Source organism: Megalobrama amblycephala, linkage group LG10 (genome assembly GCF_018812025.1).
Source record: "Megalobrama amblycephala isolate DHTTF-2021 linkage group LG10, ASM1881202v1, whole genome shotgun sequence".
NCBI classification, from domain to species: Eukaryota; Metazoa; Chordata; class Actinopteri; order Cypriniformes; family Xenocyprididae; genus Megalobrama; species Megalobrama amblycephala.
In genome coordinates this window covers 21368298-21382608 of record NC_063053.1, presented here as the reverse complement: position 1 = coordinate 21382608, position 14311 = coordinate 21368298, and the positions used below count along the sequence as shown (strand labels likewise).

The 14311-nt window shown below is 37.7% G+C and overlaps 1 protein-coding gene across 3 annotated transcripts in view; it reads right to left on the bottom strand.

Annotated features, from left to right (window-relative positions):
• Window positions 1-14311, bottom strand: part of jag2a (jagged canonical Notch ligand 2a) — a 47191-nt gene that overhangs the window by 17684 nt on the left and 15196 nt on the right. For all 3 annotated transcript variants that reach the window (XM_048205375.1, XM_048205376.1, XM_048205377.1), the window contains 6 exons: window positions 6521-6775; window positions 5238-5298; window positions 4141-4271; window positions 876-995; window positions 634-747; window positions 417-530 (listed from right to left, as the gene is read on the bottom strand). In XM_048205375.1, coding sequence (XP_048061332.1) covers window positions 417-530; window positions 634-747; window positions 876-995; window positions 4141-4271; window positions 5238-5298; window positions 6521-6775 — 795 coding nt within the window. The remainder of the gene's footprint in view (window positions 1-416; window positions 531-633; window positions 748-875; window positions 996-4140; window positions 4272-5237; window positions 5299-6520; window positions 6776-14311) is intronic.

The following is a 14311-nucleotide window of genomic DNA, read 5'->3' as shown; positions in this document are numbered from 1 at the left end:
CGGACGAAATTCCATATCACACACATACAGTACATACCCGCAAACTCAGGTTAAATAAACATACAAGCACGCGATGCCAGCATATATACATAGTTACAGGCATATCACACGCTCATGCACTCACAAAAAACCATCAAAGATACAAGCATACAGTACGCCCGTGCTGTAACACAATCAACTGTGAGTAATTCATGATGTAAGATGTAAACGTGACATTAAGTTACACACCTCATTACTTTAAACAAGCACTATGCACACTCAGAGAACTGCTGATATTTGAGAGGTGCCATGCGGCCCCCTATTTAGACGTGATACGATACAGTTAAGCGTGGTACAGTTTTTGTGGCCCTCAATTGATTTGAGTATAAAGTCAGTTATATGAATTACAGTAAACACACACACATACTAAGTCTCACCTATCTGACAGGTCTTGCCAGTCCACTGTGGGGGGCATAAACAGTCAAAGCCATTCTCCAGATCAAAGCAGGTCCCCCCATGAGCGCACGGGTTTGACTTGCACTCATCTTTGTCTGAAACACACAAACGAAACGTACACAAAATGAAAATAAATATGCATAATTGAGTGTATAGTCTGCTTTATTTAGACTAAATAAAAACCGAGTGACTTCTGACCTTTAGCACAAGTTGGGCCATCCCACCCTGGGGGACACTGGCACTCAAACCCTGATGCCAGCTCATGACATGTCCCGCCATTTGCACATGGATTTGACATGCACGCATGCTCGGCTGTAAGGTACAAATACACACACACGTTTTGGTATACCTTGATAAAATCAAATATACTGTATTTTTAACCACTAAGAATAGTGTTGAGAATTATATGACAACTTTTGTCAGAGTATCAGAAAGCTTACCGATATGGCAGTTTTTGCCAGAGTAACCCTCAGGGCAAGAGCAGAAATATTCATCTGGCTCTGTATTCAGACATGTGCCTCCATTTACACAGGGCTTGTGTGTGCCACAGTAATTTAGATCTGTACAGAAACAAACAAACAAACAATACACAATGTTTTTTTTTTTTTTCTGACAGGAAAGAATATAGCAGAAAAAGCTGCAACACACCATTCGGAGCAGAAAAATGTGTGTGGATGTCAGTGCATGTCTAATGTGAGAGGGAACAGGCCTCGACTGCATTCATTTACTATCTTAACAAAATATTTTTGAGTTAAATTTCAGGTCATAGCACCAGGAATCTCATATAAGAGGGTGACTGTGTATGTTTGCTAAAGTTTAGGTACTCTACCATTCAAAAATTTGGCATCTGTATGATTTTTTTATATATTTTCTATATATTATATTTAATATTTATAATATCTTATGTTCACCAAGGCTGCATTTATAAGATAAAATACAAACAGTAATTTTGTAAAATATTTTTACTATTTAAAATAGCTGTTTTTATTTAAATATATTTTAAAATGTAATTTATTTCTATGATAGCAAATCTGAATTGTCAGCATCATTACTCCAGTCTTCAGTGTCGCATGGTCCTTCAGAAATATCTAAATATAAATATAATCATAATAAATAAAAATATCATAACTATATATAAATCATAAATATAATCATTATAAAATTGCTGATTTGGTGCTTAAGAAACATTTATTATTATTATCAATGTTAAAAAAACAGTTGTGCTGCTTAATATTTTTGTGGAAACTGTGATACCTTTTTTCAGGATTCTTTGATGAACAGAACGTTCAAAAGAACAGCATTTATTTGAAATACAAATAAAATATTTTGAGTGGTAGTGTATGTGTGTTTCTTTTTTTGTTAATATAAATGCACTAGAGATTTGAATGGATTTTTATTATCTTTTATACAATATTTTAATTTAATATTTTAATGATATGCTGCTTACAGTTTTTTACCATTGCTTACACACTAAAATTAAAAAGAACACACAGTTACTGAAACTCTACACTCAAGGAGCAAAACCTTAGCCCAGATCTGCACAACAATAAGCACATTCTCATCCTCACACTTTTTGCAAAACACTACACACGTTGTTTTGCACAACTCTAAAAACACTTCTCTACATTAGACACAGAAATCTAACATAATGCAATTTCTTTGCCATTTCAAGACACTGCTTTCCAAAATACCACCCCTATAAACCAATTGATCAAACACAGCCGTTAGGTGTGCAGACACTTAGGTGCTTAACTGTAAACTCAACAATCAGGTGCAAGTACTATAAAAAGGCAAAAGGTGAGTTTATGTGTCTTCAACAAAATGGAAGGCATTGTTGCAGTAAGAGGGAGAGGGAGACAACGTGGTGGTAACATCACAATGTATGTTGCAATCATGCAGAATGTGGTCCTCCACCAGCATGCCAACTTAGGCCCTTACAACACGGCCCACATATTCACATTTCAGAAAGACTACACAAAATCGTCTCAGCAGAAGACCAAATGGATGCAGAGCAGATGAGACACATTGTCATATGGGACAATGTAAATTTCCACCTATCTGCTCTGGTCCAAAACTGGTTTCATTAGCATCCACAATTTTCACAAGATTCTTCCCTCGCTATCTTGCGATGTGCCTATTGTGGATGAAGTGCTATGGCCAGATCCAGTTAGGCCAAGAGATGATGCTTAGGTGTTTTTTCTCTCGTATTTTTCTCAATTTACAGTTTTTTACGATTGCTTACACACTAAAATTAAAAATAACACACAGTTACTGAAACTCTACACTCAAGGAGCAAAACCTTAGCCCAGATCTGCACAACTATAAGCACATTCTCAGCCTCACACTTTTTGCAAAACACTACACACATTGTTTTGCACAACTCTAAACACACTTCTCTACATTAGACACAGAAATCAAACATAATGTCACTTCTTTGCCATTTCAAGACACCTGTCCAAAATACCACCCCTATAAACCAATTGATCAAACATAGCCGTCAGGTGTTCAGACACTTAGGTGCTTAACTGTAAACTCAACAATCAGGTGCAAGTACTATAAAAAGGCAAAAGGTGAGTTTATGTGTCTTCAACTAAATGAAAGGCAATGTTGCAGTAAGAGGGAGAGGAAGAAACATCATTTTGAATGTCCCGGGACAACGTGGTGTTAACATCACAAGACCCTTACAACACGGCCCACATATTCACATTTTAGACAGACTGCACAAAATCATCACAGCAGAAGACCACATGGATGCAGAGCAGATGAGATACATTGTCACATGGGACAATATAAATCTGCTCTGGTCCAAAACTGGTTTCATTAGCATCCACAATTTTCACTCCAATACCTCCCACCATATTGTCCCTTCCTTAAACCCATTGAGGAGGGTTTTTTTTTTTTTTGGCATGGAAGCTTTACAATCTCCTGCCCTATGTCAGGATATGCCTCAATCAAGAGAAGGCCTGACCTAACTGATGCAGGGTCTGTGCAAGGATGGATTCGCCTTTCTTCCCTCGCTGTCTTGCGTGAGAGGACATCGCTTGTGATGTGGATGAAGTGCTATGGCTAGATCCAGCTAGGCTAGAGATGATGCTCAGGTGTTTTTTCTATTGTTTTTTTCATTTAAAATCATGCTTTTGTTTCGTCTACAAAAATGTTTTTGTTCATGTAATATATTGTATTTAGAATATGTTCTGATTTTCAGTACAAAATGTAACCTTTGGAAAGGCATGGATGTATTGAATGGGTTTTACAATGTGGTGAGAAATAAATATTTTCATCAATGTGCAGTACTAATCTTGTGTTTTTTTGTTTGTTTTTTTGTCAGTATATTCATGTGCATTACTCTAACAATATCTCTGAAAAAAATAAAAAACAGACTGTATCATTAGAAAAGTGTAAAAGTTACAAGAGTTTAAGATTGAGCACAGCAGTGTGTAAATGAATCAAACAGAATCTGAATGTATGAACCATGTGTGTTCCATACGGTGTCAAAGTTTGGTTTTGTTAAATTAATGTAAAGTTTTGAATGATGTGTTTCATTTTGCAAAAGAACTGAGGTGTTCTGCTACTTGTGTGTGTGATCTGTGAATTGTGTGTAGTGTTTTGACAAAATGAGCCTTGTTTTTAAAATTGTGCTTAAGCAATCATAAAAAACTGTAATTTCATCTATATTTGCTGAAAAAAGAATGTAATTTAACCTACCTTTGTCACAGAGAAGTCCTCCCCAGTTCTTCTCGCAGGTGCACGTCCAGGGTTTCACACAGGTGCCATGCATACACCCCGGGTACGGCAAACACTCATCGCACAGTGGGCCCTGCCAGCCGTACTTACACCTACAACGCCAGTAGAGCATGAGCATGTGTGTGTGTGTGTGTGTGTGTGTGTGTGTGACAGAACAGAATTCAACACTAATCAACACATTTATCGTACAGCAGTAAAACCTATTATATCATGTCAACTTACTATGTGTTTGCACTTTATATGATTACACAACTTTTCTATTTACACAGAAAGTTTTGTCACACATTGCACATGTACACCACAGTAACTCTGAGGGAGGGAAGTCTGAGTATCATGGGGAGAGGAGTGTAAATGTCTTTCCAGTAGCAGACACAGGTCGTGACCTCTGTCTCTTTCCTAATCTTAGACAGCAATGAATTCCAGACAGACTGCTGGTCAAAGGTCATTTCCACCTCACATACTTTAAAAGATTTCTAAATTACCGCAGAGGAAAGGAAACATCACACTTGTGAGAGAGGGATCAGTGGTTATATCCAAAACAAGCATACTACAATACTATACTATTTCTGCAGTATAGCATACTTTATGTAATCTTTCAGTATGCATGTACTGTACAGTAATACTCAGATAACCTACTACATTTGCCATTTTACAATGTGCACTATATCAGAGTCCATTTTTTTCCAAGATGGTAACTGACCAAATTCAAGACAAACATAGTGAGGTCATTTCACTATAATAGTGAAAAGTAGCATAGAGTCTGTGAAATGTTTAATGCATTCATTTTCATGTATTTAGAAAAACCCTGCTGTATATACTGCGCAGTATTCCATTCTGAAAATAGCCAACCACTCAGACATTCATAAGGGAGGCGGAGCTAATATTATCATTTTATCCTTCAGTTGTCTGCTCAGCTCATTCAGGACTATTTAAAGCTGCTGTGCACACAAGCAAATGTGTGTGTTGTGTGTGCGAAAAAATTTTACTCTAACGAACAGACTCATTCATCTCTTCGGGATGCACGACCTGAGAATAGAGAGAGATCAGCTAACACTTACACACAATCTCCTGGAGTGTCACAGATTCCGTGAAGCTCACTGCAGCCTTGCTTACAGATAGCTGAAAGACAGAGAAATATGAATGAACCTTATTATATTCCTTTGCTCTCCCTTCATTGAGACATGTAATTTACAGTCCGTGACAGATGACAGCACTAATAAGGTGTTCACACTTATAACGATTTTATTGCTGGAGGTCAGCCAGAGGTTGTTGTCAGGATTATGTTATTTTCATTGTGTTTTGGTTTTAGCTTCTGTACCTGTTTCTTTTGTTCTCATTTTCCTGCCACTAGTTTGTTCCCATAGTTACTGATGTCATTCACCTGTTGTCTAATTTGTATCCTCTTTACTCCCCATGTATTTAACCCCTGAGTTTTCCTTAGTTCTTTGTCCGTTACTGTCGATGTGCACATAGTTGTGTTTGAGTAATTATTCCTGCTATCTCCTGACTTTTCCATTGTGGATTATATTAAAGACTGTTTCTTCCCTGTGCTCCTTCGTCAGCACCACAGTGTTACAGTTGTATTGTTGGTTGTAGTTTTTACTGCTCGATACCGTAACTGGACTTAACTTAAAAATTTGATCATAAATGTCAATGATCGATATAAAGTGTCAATTGAAAGATATTTTACTATATTATTTATATTGTGGTATGTGAATATATCTGCACAACTTTATTAAAGTTATTAATATGTTAATACATGGACGAATGAGTTAATAAAGAGCATGATATGCTTGATATTACAAATTGTTATCAATAATTGTGACATTATTGTGGCATACAGCACATATACATCATCGACGATTGCAACATTATTTAATGCCAACTTTAACAATATGTAGTTAAAGTTGGCATGAAATAATGTTGCGATCGTCTGTTTTCTAAAAATCGTCTGTTTTCTACTCTATAAAAGTAGAGTAGATTTTGATGATTGTTGGATCATTGTCATTTGCTAATTGGTGTGATCTTGACCCGATAATTGTTGTGCCCTCACATGGAGAAGAGATGTCATTGTGAAGGGGAGGGGAAGATCATTAAGTTAAGATTACGAGGGTACATGAATACAAAATAAATAGTGATATGTAAAGATAAATCTTTTATAATAAACACTGCAATGTTCAATAAAAAAAAGGCAATTTTGATTTTACTGTGACTTTAACAGAACCCTGTTGCATTGCTGAACACGTCACAACAGCTGTCACCACTTTTCTTTCTCTCTGTATGCATTATGTACCAAAATCAATATATATTTACTTATGAATGCATGTATACACTTGCACACCTTTCTTGCAGTCTGGCCCGGTCCAGCCCTCCATGCACTGCATATTGCCAAAGTGATCACATGTGTAATGGCCAAAGTAATCATCTCGGGGGCGACACTGTTTGTTGCACTTGTTGCCGTAGTAATATCGGTCGCAGCGCACACGCACGCTGTACTGGATGCTGGCTGTTGGGCCTTTGTACGGAATGATCCGTCGCTCCTCTCCGGGGTTCATTTCTCCACGATTAATACTCCTCTCAATCAATAGATCATCACCTGTGACAGAGACAAAAACATTGATTTATATGCATGTGTGTGTGTGTGTGCGCGCCAATTATGAAGCCGATCTTCCTGCTTCAGTGGAACACACACACTTGTCTCAGACTGCTTGGGAGCCAGTGAGGAAATAATACAATCAGGAACAGACCAGGAAGACCCCCCCCTTCAAGAAAACACAAACACACCCAAACTCCTTCTCGAGAAGCGAAGAGAAACACAGTGACCTTGCAAACAACTACAGTCACAATGAAGGGGAGAGGGAAAGTTTGTATGTGGGTGTGTGTGGTGGACTGGGTGTGTGGGAAAAAGACAAACAGCGTCTTAAAGAGTGAGGGAACACAACTTCAACAATGATTCAAATCTAATCTATGCTGTTCATGAAGGTGGGTGTTGGCTTGAGATTCTCACATTGCAGCACTTTCCATTTCATACAAGAAATTCACACCTGATTAAATTAGCAATATCATCGTCTAGGGATACGACAGGGATAGGGATATGGCTGAATCAGGGGTGACATGATCACCAGAGGCCCAATCACCTACCTGAGGCCAGAGGCTCATTTGCATATTACCAGTGAGTGGTACTATACTAATGATAATATTTTTCCTGGATGGACTAAAATTGATCTTTTAAACTGTAAAAGTTAATTTTGGCATCACACAACATCATAATCTACAGTGCGAAAAGAATGATTTTCATTTTGAAATATATATTCATATTTGAGATCTATATCTCAGAATGAACTTCTCTTCAATCGGTACATAATAATGTTGTGTTTAATGTAAAATAATGATGTGCACCGATAAATCATTTATAATAAACATAAGAATTATAATTGTAAAAATCTGATTGTATTTGAATGGTGTACAACTTTTGAATAAATATATTATATATATATATATATATATATATATATATATATATATGAAGACTTCAGATGCAAAAGCCTCTAAGTGCCGTCTGAAATTTTCTTCTAAAATGGGCATTTTTATCAAGCTTCTATGTTGATGTTCAGTTATTTCACTTTAATGGCAATGAAAAGGACCTATTAATTGCCAATAAAGTGAAATTACTGAACCTAAACATACAAGCTTGATAAAAATGCTTATTTTAGAAGAAAATTTCAGACAGCACTTAGAGGCTTTTGCATCTGCAGTCTTCATATATATATACATATAAACTCCCACAGGAATGCAGAATATATTTGAAAAAGCCCAAGAAAACTGAGGATGTATCAGAGATAGCAGTGTTATTTCTGACAGGTCGTTATGTTTGACCGCTAGCCAAGGTGCTCTATAAATCGTCCTTGTGCACATTCCCTCACGATTCCTTCCCCACAGCCGAAATCACCCCACTCGCCCCATCTCAGTCCACTTGCTCTCTTCCTTAAATGGACACACGATTCCAAAAGTGGAACAAAAGCTATGACATACTTTCCTACTTTCTGACTAAAAAAAGGAATTTGTTGAGCTCTTTCATATCAAATGTGCCATCCCCCCTTTTGCTGTACTCTCTTCCCCCTCTCACTCTCCCCCCACTTATAAACCTAAAAAAACTAGTACTCATCTCCTAATTCATCTACAGCAATTAGTTATAAAAATACACACCAATCACTCCCTCTCTATAAGCTGAAGGAGACACTTAGAGACTGTTACTGGGTAGAGTCACAGTAGTGTGTGTGTGTGTGTGTGTGTGTGTGTGAGAGAGAGAGAGAGACCCTAAAGATAAGCCAGCTCAAGAACACAGTCACACACATGGATAAGAGCCCTAACTATCAAACAGGTAAGTAGATGAACAGCTCTCGAAGTAATCAGTCATATTTATCCCGTGAGCTCAAGCAACACTAGAACTTCAGCCTTGCTCTGAGAAACTCTCTTTAACTCAAAACAACAGCTTTAGATAAAGAAAAACCTCAGGAAATGCAGATGATGGCTGCTGTTAGGATTAGAAACAAAGCGTCTTTTCTTAGTTTCTTTTCTTTCCTATTATTTTCTTTCTGTCCTATTTACATCTCTCCATCAGTCTGTCTCCAGTTTGCTCTGTTTCACTGCCTCCAGCACAATGGGTGCGATTCGGCCCCTATTGCCACAGCGATAACAGATCACAAACAATAGACCAAAGAATCGGACAAGGCCAAATATTTTCCCTTATAACTACACAACTCTCTCTCTGACATTACCAAGTTTTCCTCCATGATAATGTACCCCACCTTTCTTAACTTCCACTTCCTTCTTGCATTTTTTTCACTAATCCACTTTATTACCATCTAGCGAGCTACCAGCCAGCACTACAGTACAAGTGAAACACAATAACACCCCTTTCTCTGCCCCTTGACGATACGTGAACAATGCAGTTGACCTGCTGGCCAGAAAGAGCTGTTTAGAGTCCAAACGTAGGGCTGGAGAAACAGACTTCCTGAAAGGTAAACAGCCCCATGGAACCCTCTCCTCCAAAGGGCCTCCGCTACCTGATGCCCTGCAAACAACAAAACCGACTTCTTGCATCTAAAGCCAGACTTTTTTATTACTTCAAGGTTTGATTTACATCTTTGAGCTAACTACAAAAAACACCTGTAATAAAATTAAACCGCGAGGCAGGTATGACAGCATGATGATGAATTGGTGTCAAGGAAACAAAAACATTGACAGATATAAACAGAAACAGAAATGCAACTTTTGCAAGACATAAAGTTTTGTAAAGTGCCCCTATTATGCTAGTTTAAAGGTTCCTAATTTTGCTTTTTGTTTTCTCCTACAACAGGTTTACACGCATCAACGATCAAAAAACACTTTAATTTCCTCATAATATACATTGCACATCACCTTATTTCTTACAGAGTCTGAAAACGTTTTGTTTGAAGATTCAGCCTCTACTAAACCCCTCCTTTCTGAGTGCCTACTCTGCTCTGATTGGCCAGATGGTCCAGTCTGTTTTGATTTGTCTACCGCTTACAGAACGTGTCGAAAACGAAACACCTATTACCATATCTGAGGCTACGTCTACATTAAATTATGTTTTATTAACAAAGTTCGGGAGGAACATGTTCAAATGATCTCTCCAGTCAGAATGAGAGGAGGCCTATATATATATATATATATACGTATATATATATGTATACGCATCTGACTCACTTATGTTCCTCGACAGTTTTCAGCATCCCTCCTCTACCCCGACTCACTCTTGGCAGGTTCCTATCACAGCCAAGAATACGGGGGGAGTTCTCTGGGTTTGGGCCAAATACCGAGCCCCGTACAGCATGCCAAATATGCGTACTTTTACTCTGATTATTTGCATGTGTGAACTCGTGAATCCGGATACATTTTAAAATGGCGTTTTTGTTTTAAAAACGCTCTCCGTCCAAACTAGCATTTTCAAGCATTTTCCAAAAGATTCATATCTACACCAAAACTTTGGAAAGTGCTAAATACACCTTACTGCATATGTGTAAAACCTCATTAAAGCTCACTGAGATGATACAGATGGAACAAATATTAGTTTGAGGATGTACCTTTACATGCAAAGTGGATTTGTCGACAATTCGACAACACGAACCAAACTCATCCAGGCCTCAGCTATAACTACAGGTGCTGGTCATATAATTAGAATATCATCAAAAAGTTGATTTATTTCACTAATTCCATTCAAAAAGTGAAACCTGTATATTATATTCATTCATTACACACAGACTGATATATTTCAAATGTTTATTTCTTTTAATTTTGATGATTATAACTGACAACTAAGGAAAATCCCAAATTTAGTATCTCAGAAAATTAGAATATTACTTAAGACCAATACAAAGAAAGGAGTTTTAGAAATCTTGGCAAACTGAAAAGTATGAACATGAAAAGTATGAGCATGTACAGCACTCAATACTTAGTTGGGGCTCCTTTTGCCTGAATTACTGCAGCAATGCGGCGTGGCATGGAGTCGATCAGTCTGTGGCACTGCTCAGGTGTTATGAGAGCCCAGGTTGCTCTGATAGTGGCCTTCCGCTCTTCTGCATTGTTGGGTCTGGCATATCGCATCTTCCTCTTCACAATACCCCATAGATTTTCTATGGGGTTAAGGTCAGGCGAGTTTGCTGGCCAATTAAGAACAGGGATACCATGGTCCTTAAACCAGGTACTGGTAGCTTTGGCACTGTGTGCAGGTGCCAAGTCCTGTTGGAAAATGAAATCTGCATCTCCATAATGTTGGTCAGCAGCAGGAAGCATGAAGTGCTCTAAAACTTCCTGGTATACGGCTACGTTGACCTTGGACCTCAGAAAACACAGTGGACCAACACCAGCAGATGACATGGCACCCCAAACCATCACTGACTGTGGAAACTTTACACTGGACCTCAAGTAACGTGGATTGTGTGCCTCTCCTCTCTTCCTCCAGACTCTGGGACCCTGATTTCCAAAGCAAATGCAAATTTTACTTTCATCAGAGAACATAACTTTGGACCACTCAGCATCAGTCAAGTCCTTTTTGTCTTTAGCCCAGACGAGACGCTTCTGACGCTGTCTGTTGTTCAAGTGGCTTGACACAAGGAATGTGACAGCTGAAACCCATGTCTTGCATACGTCTGTGCGTAGTGGTTCTTGAAGCACTGACTCCAGCTGCAGTCCACTCTTTGTGAATCTCCCCCACATTATCCCTATTGCTTGTACACTTTTTTCTACCACATCTTTTCCTTCCCTTCGCCTCTCTATTAATGTGCTTGGACACAGAGCTCTGTGAACAGCCAGCCTCTTTTGCAATGATCTTTTGTGTCTTGCCCTCCTTGTGCAAGGTGTCAGTGGTCGTCTTTTGGACAACTGTCAAGTCAGCAGTCTTCCCCATGATTGTGTAGCCTACAGAACTAGACCGAGAGACCATTTAAAGGCCTTTGCAGGAGTTTTGAGTTAATTAGCTGATTAGAGTGTGGCACCAGGTGTCTTCAATATTGAACCTTTTCACAATATTCTAATTTTCTGAGATACTGAATTTGGGATTTTCCTTAGTTGTCAGTTATAATCATCAAAATTAAAAGAAATAAACATTTGAAATATATCAGTCTGTGTGTAATGAATGATTATAATATACAAGTTTCACTTTTTGAATGGAATTAGTGAAATAAATCAACTTTTTCATGATATTATAATTATATGACCAGCACCTGTACAGTGTTTGAGGACGGGTCAAAGTAGACGTCGTTTGAGGGCAGCCAATGAAGACAACAGGCTGCCATTATGCAAATTTGTTACATTGTTACGTAGGTATGTAACAGGAAGTGAAACTGGAATTGCTGACTCATTTCGGCAGTTCAGAATCGATTCTTTCTTTTAGGAGACAATAACTTTATTTGTCGTGCACTTTGATCTTTAAAAAATTTGTAGACCTTTTACAAACAGATATATTACACACTACATGAAAGCTAATATTTGAAAAAGCATAATAGGGGAACTTTTATAAAAAATAATAAAAAAATATTTATATAAAAAATATTTTGTAAAACAGCATTAAAAATATAATTTATAATGAAATATATAATTAAATAATTAAATGAAAAAAATTAAATAATCATGTTAAAGATTAAGTAGCATTAATTAAATGTTACAAATAATTCATTAAAATACCAATGCATAGAAAAACATTTTTTTGCAGCTAACGGTAGTAAAACAAATGCCTTTAAGAAATAACAACCACCTTTAATGCTAACGTATCTGTTAGCAAACTCCACCAGTAATGCATCAGGAACATTCACAAACTCTTACTGCCTCTTTACCAGTTGATGTCTCATCATCTTGTCACCTGGGTGATCATCTCAAAAAAATGCAGACTAGATCTTGCTCATGGTCTGTCTGTGTGAGATCTAGTCTACGTTTAAAGCAAATGCCAAGCAAGGCCCTGCGCTAAGTTTCAGAAAGTCAGAGGACAATTATCTGACAAAGTTGTGTATGTGAACATATCAATGCCTTGTTAGTGTCATGTGTATTTGTGAGAGAGTATATTCATGCCAGTCCTGTCAGTAGCCCTTTGCTTTATGATTAATTGGCGGTGGTGTAGTTGTTTGTACGTGTGTGTGAAGAATAGTAGCATTGCAGCTGCTCAGACAATAATTAGCTCAGACATGTGTGGAAAAAAACGAGCAGCAGTAACAGTAACAGTAATTAATGTCTTAACAAGGCAATGACCTCATACTCTTTGTTTAGGCCCAAACTCTCTCCAGGGACTTTAAACATGACACGCTGAATATAAACAGGTTCCATTTGCATGCTAAAATGACCTCCCTTCCACATTAAGGGCACTAGCACACTTGCAACAAACTGCCCCACTAGATATTCAAACACAAATAAACATAAACTTACCTATACAAATACTCAAATCTGCTGTAAAGTGTCTGGAAAGGTATAAAACGATGCTGTGTGCTTGAGGACTGAAGGAGACATGTGCTTATACGTTATATTCTCTGTTTCTTTACTTTTCCGTAAAATAGACTTTGTTCTTATAAGATAAATATAGGTCTTACAGTAAGACATTATTAAATATAATGGATCAGGATTTGCTTATTATAGAGCAGTTCAGTTTTGTTTCTGACCAAACCACAGACTCCAGTCATCACCACACCAGTAACCTCCAGATTATAAATCCTCACTTAACAGTGACTTCAGCACTAACTGATGTCCACCTCAATTGTTTTTCCCAAAAACACATAAAATAACAGTTTACTTTCTAACATAAACTGTCCCCATCCAGTCAAATGCATGAATCTCCAGTCCATTCTCAGTATTGCTTAGCTTTTGATGTTTTAACCAATTCAACCAAACAAACTTTTTAATTGCAAACCAGAGTTAAGTCTAATGCTTTGTTTACTTCACTTCTCATTGTGAAGACCACATTAGATGAACAGCTTATTGATTATGTTTTTAAAATACACACTACCAGGCTGATGTCCCTTTAAGACCTGATGCATTCACGGATGCAAAATAAAGTTACACATGCATTTTCTTTCTGGACTGTTACATAACCGACTGTGTTTATGTTAATACTCACCAAGATGGCATTGTTTTTGTGTGTATTTCACTGTTAACAAGTCATGAAAAAGAGCTCAGTTTGGCACTCGTGAGCTGCATGTCAGAGGCGGTTTTATTACGTTTGTGTGCTTCTGGTGTAAGCGAGAAATCTGCAGTGTATCGATACTGCAGAAAGGAGTATTAGAATCGTTTCAGATATTTCAGTATCGATACATATCAAAATCGATATTTTTGACAACGCTAGACCCCAATCATGTGAAAGGCAGTGTATCTTAATTTCTTCAAGGTAATTAATTAACTAAAATTCTTTAAGTTTATTCAGCTTGTTAGGGTTTATAGAGTACATTGCTTGTAAATGATCAGCCAACACCCAGAACATGAATTCCTTCATTAATGGTACTTCCTGTCAGAGTCATCCTCTATTATGGAGCAAAGGAGAACCACAGGAGGAGAAGAGGAAAACAGGACACATCTGTTTAAGACAACACACATACACACACATCAACATTCACACCATGTGTTAACGTCC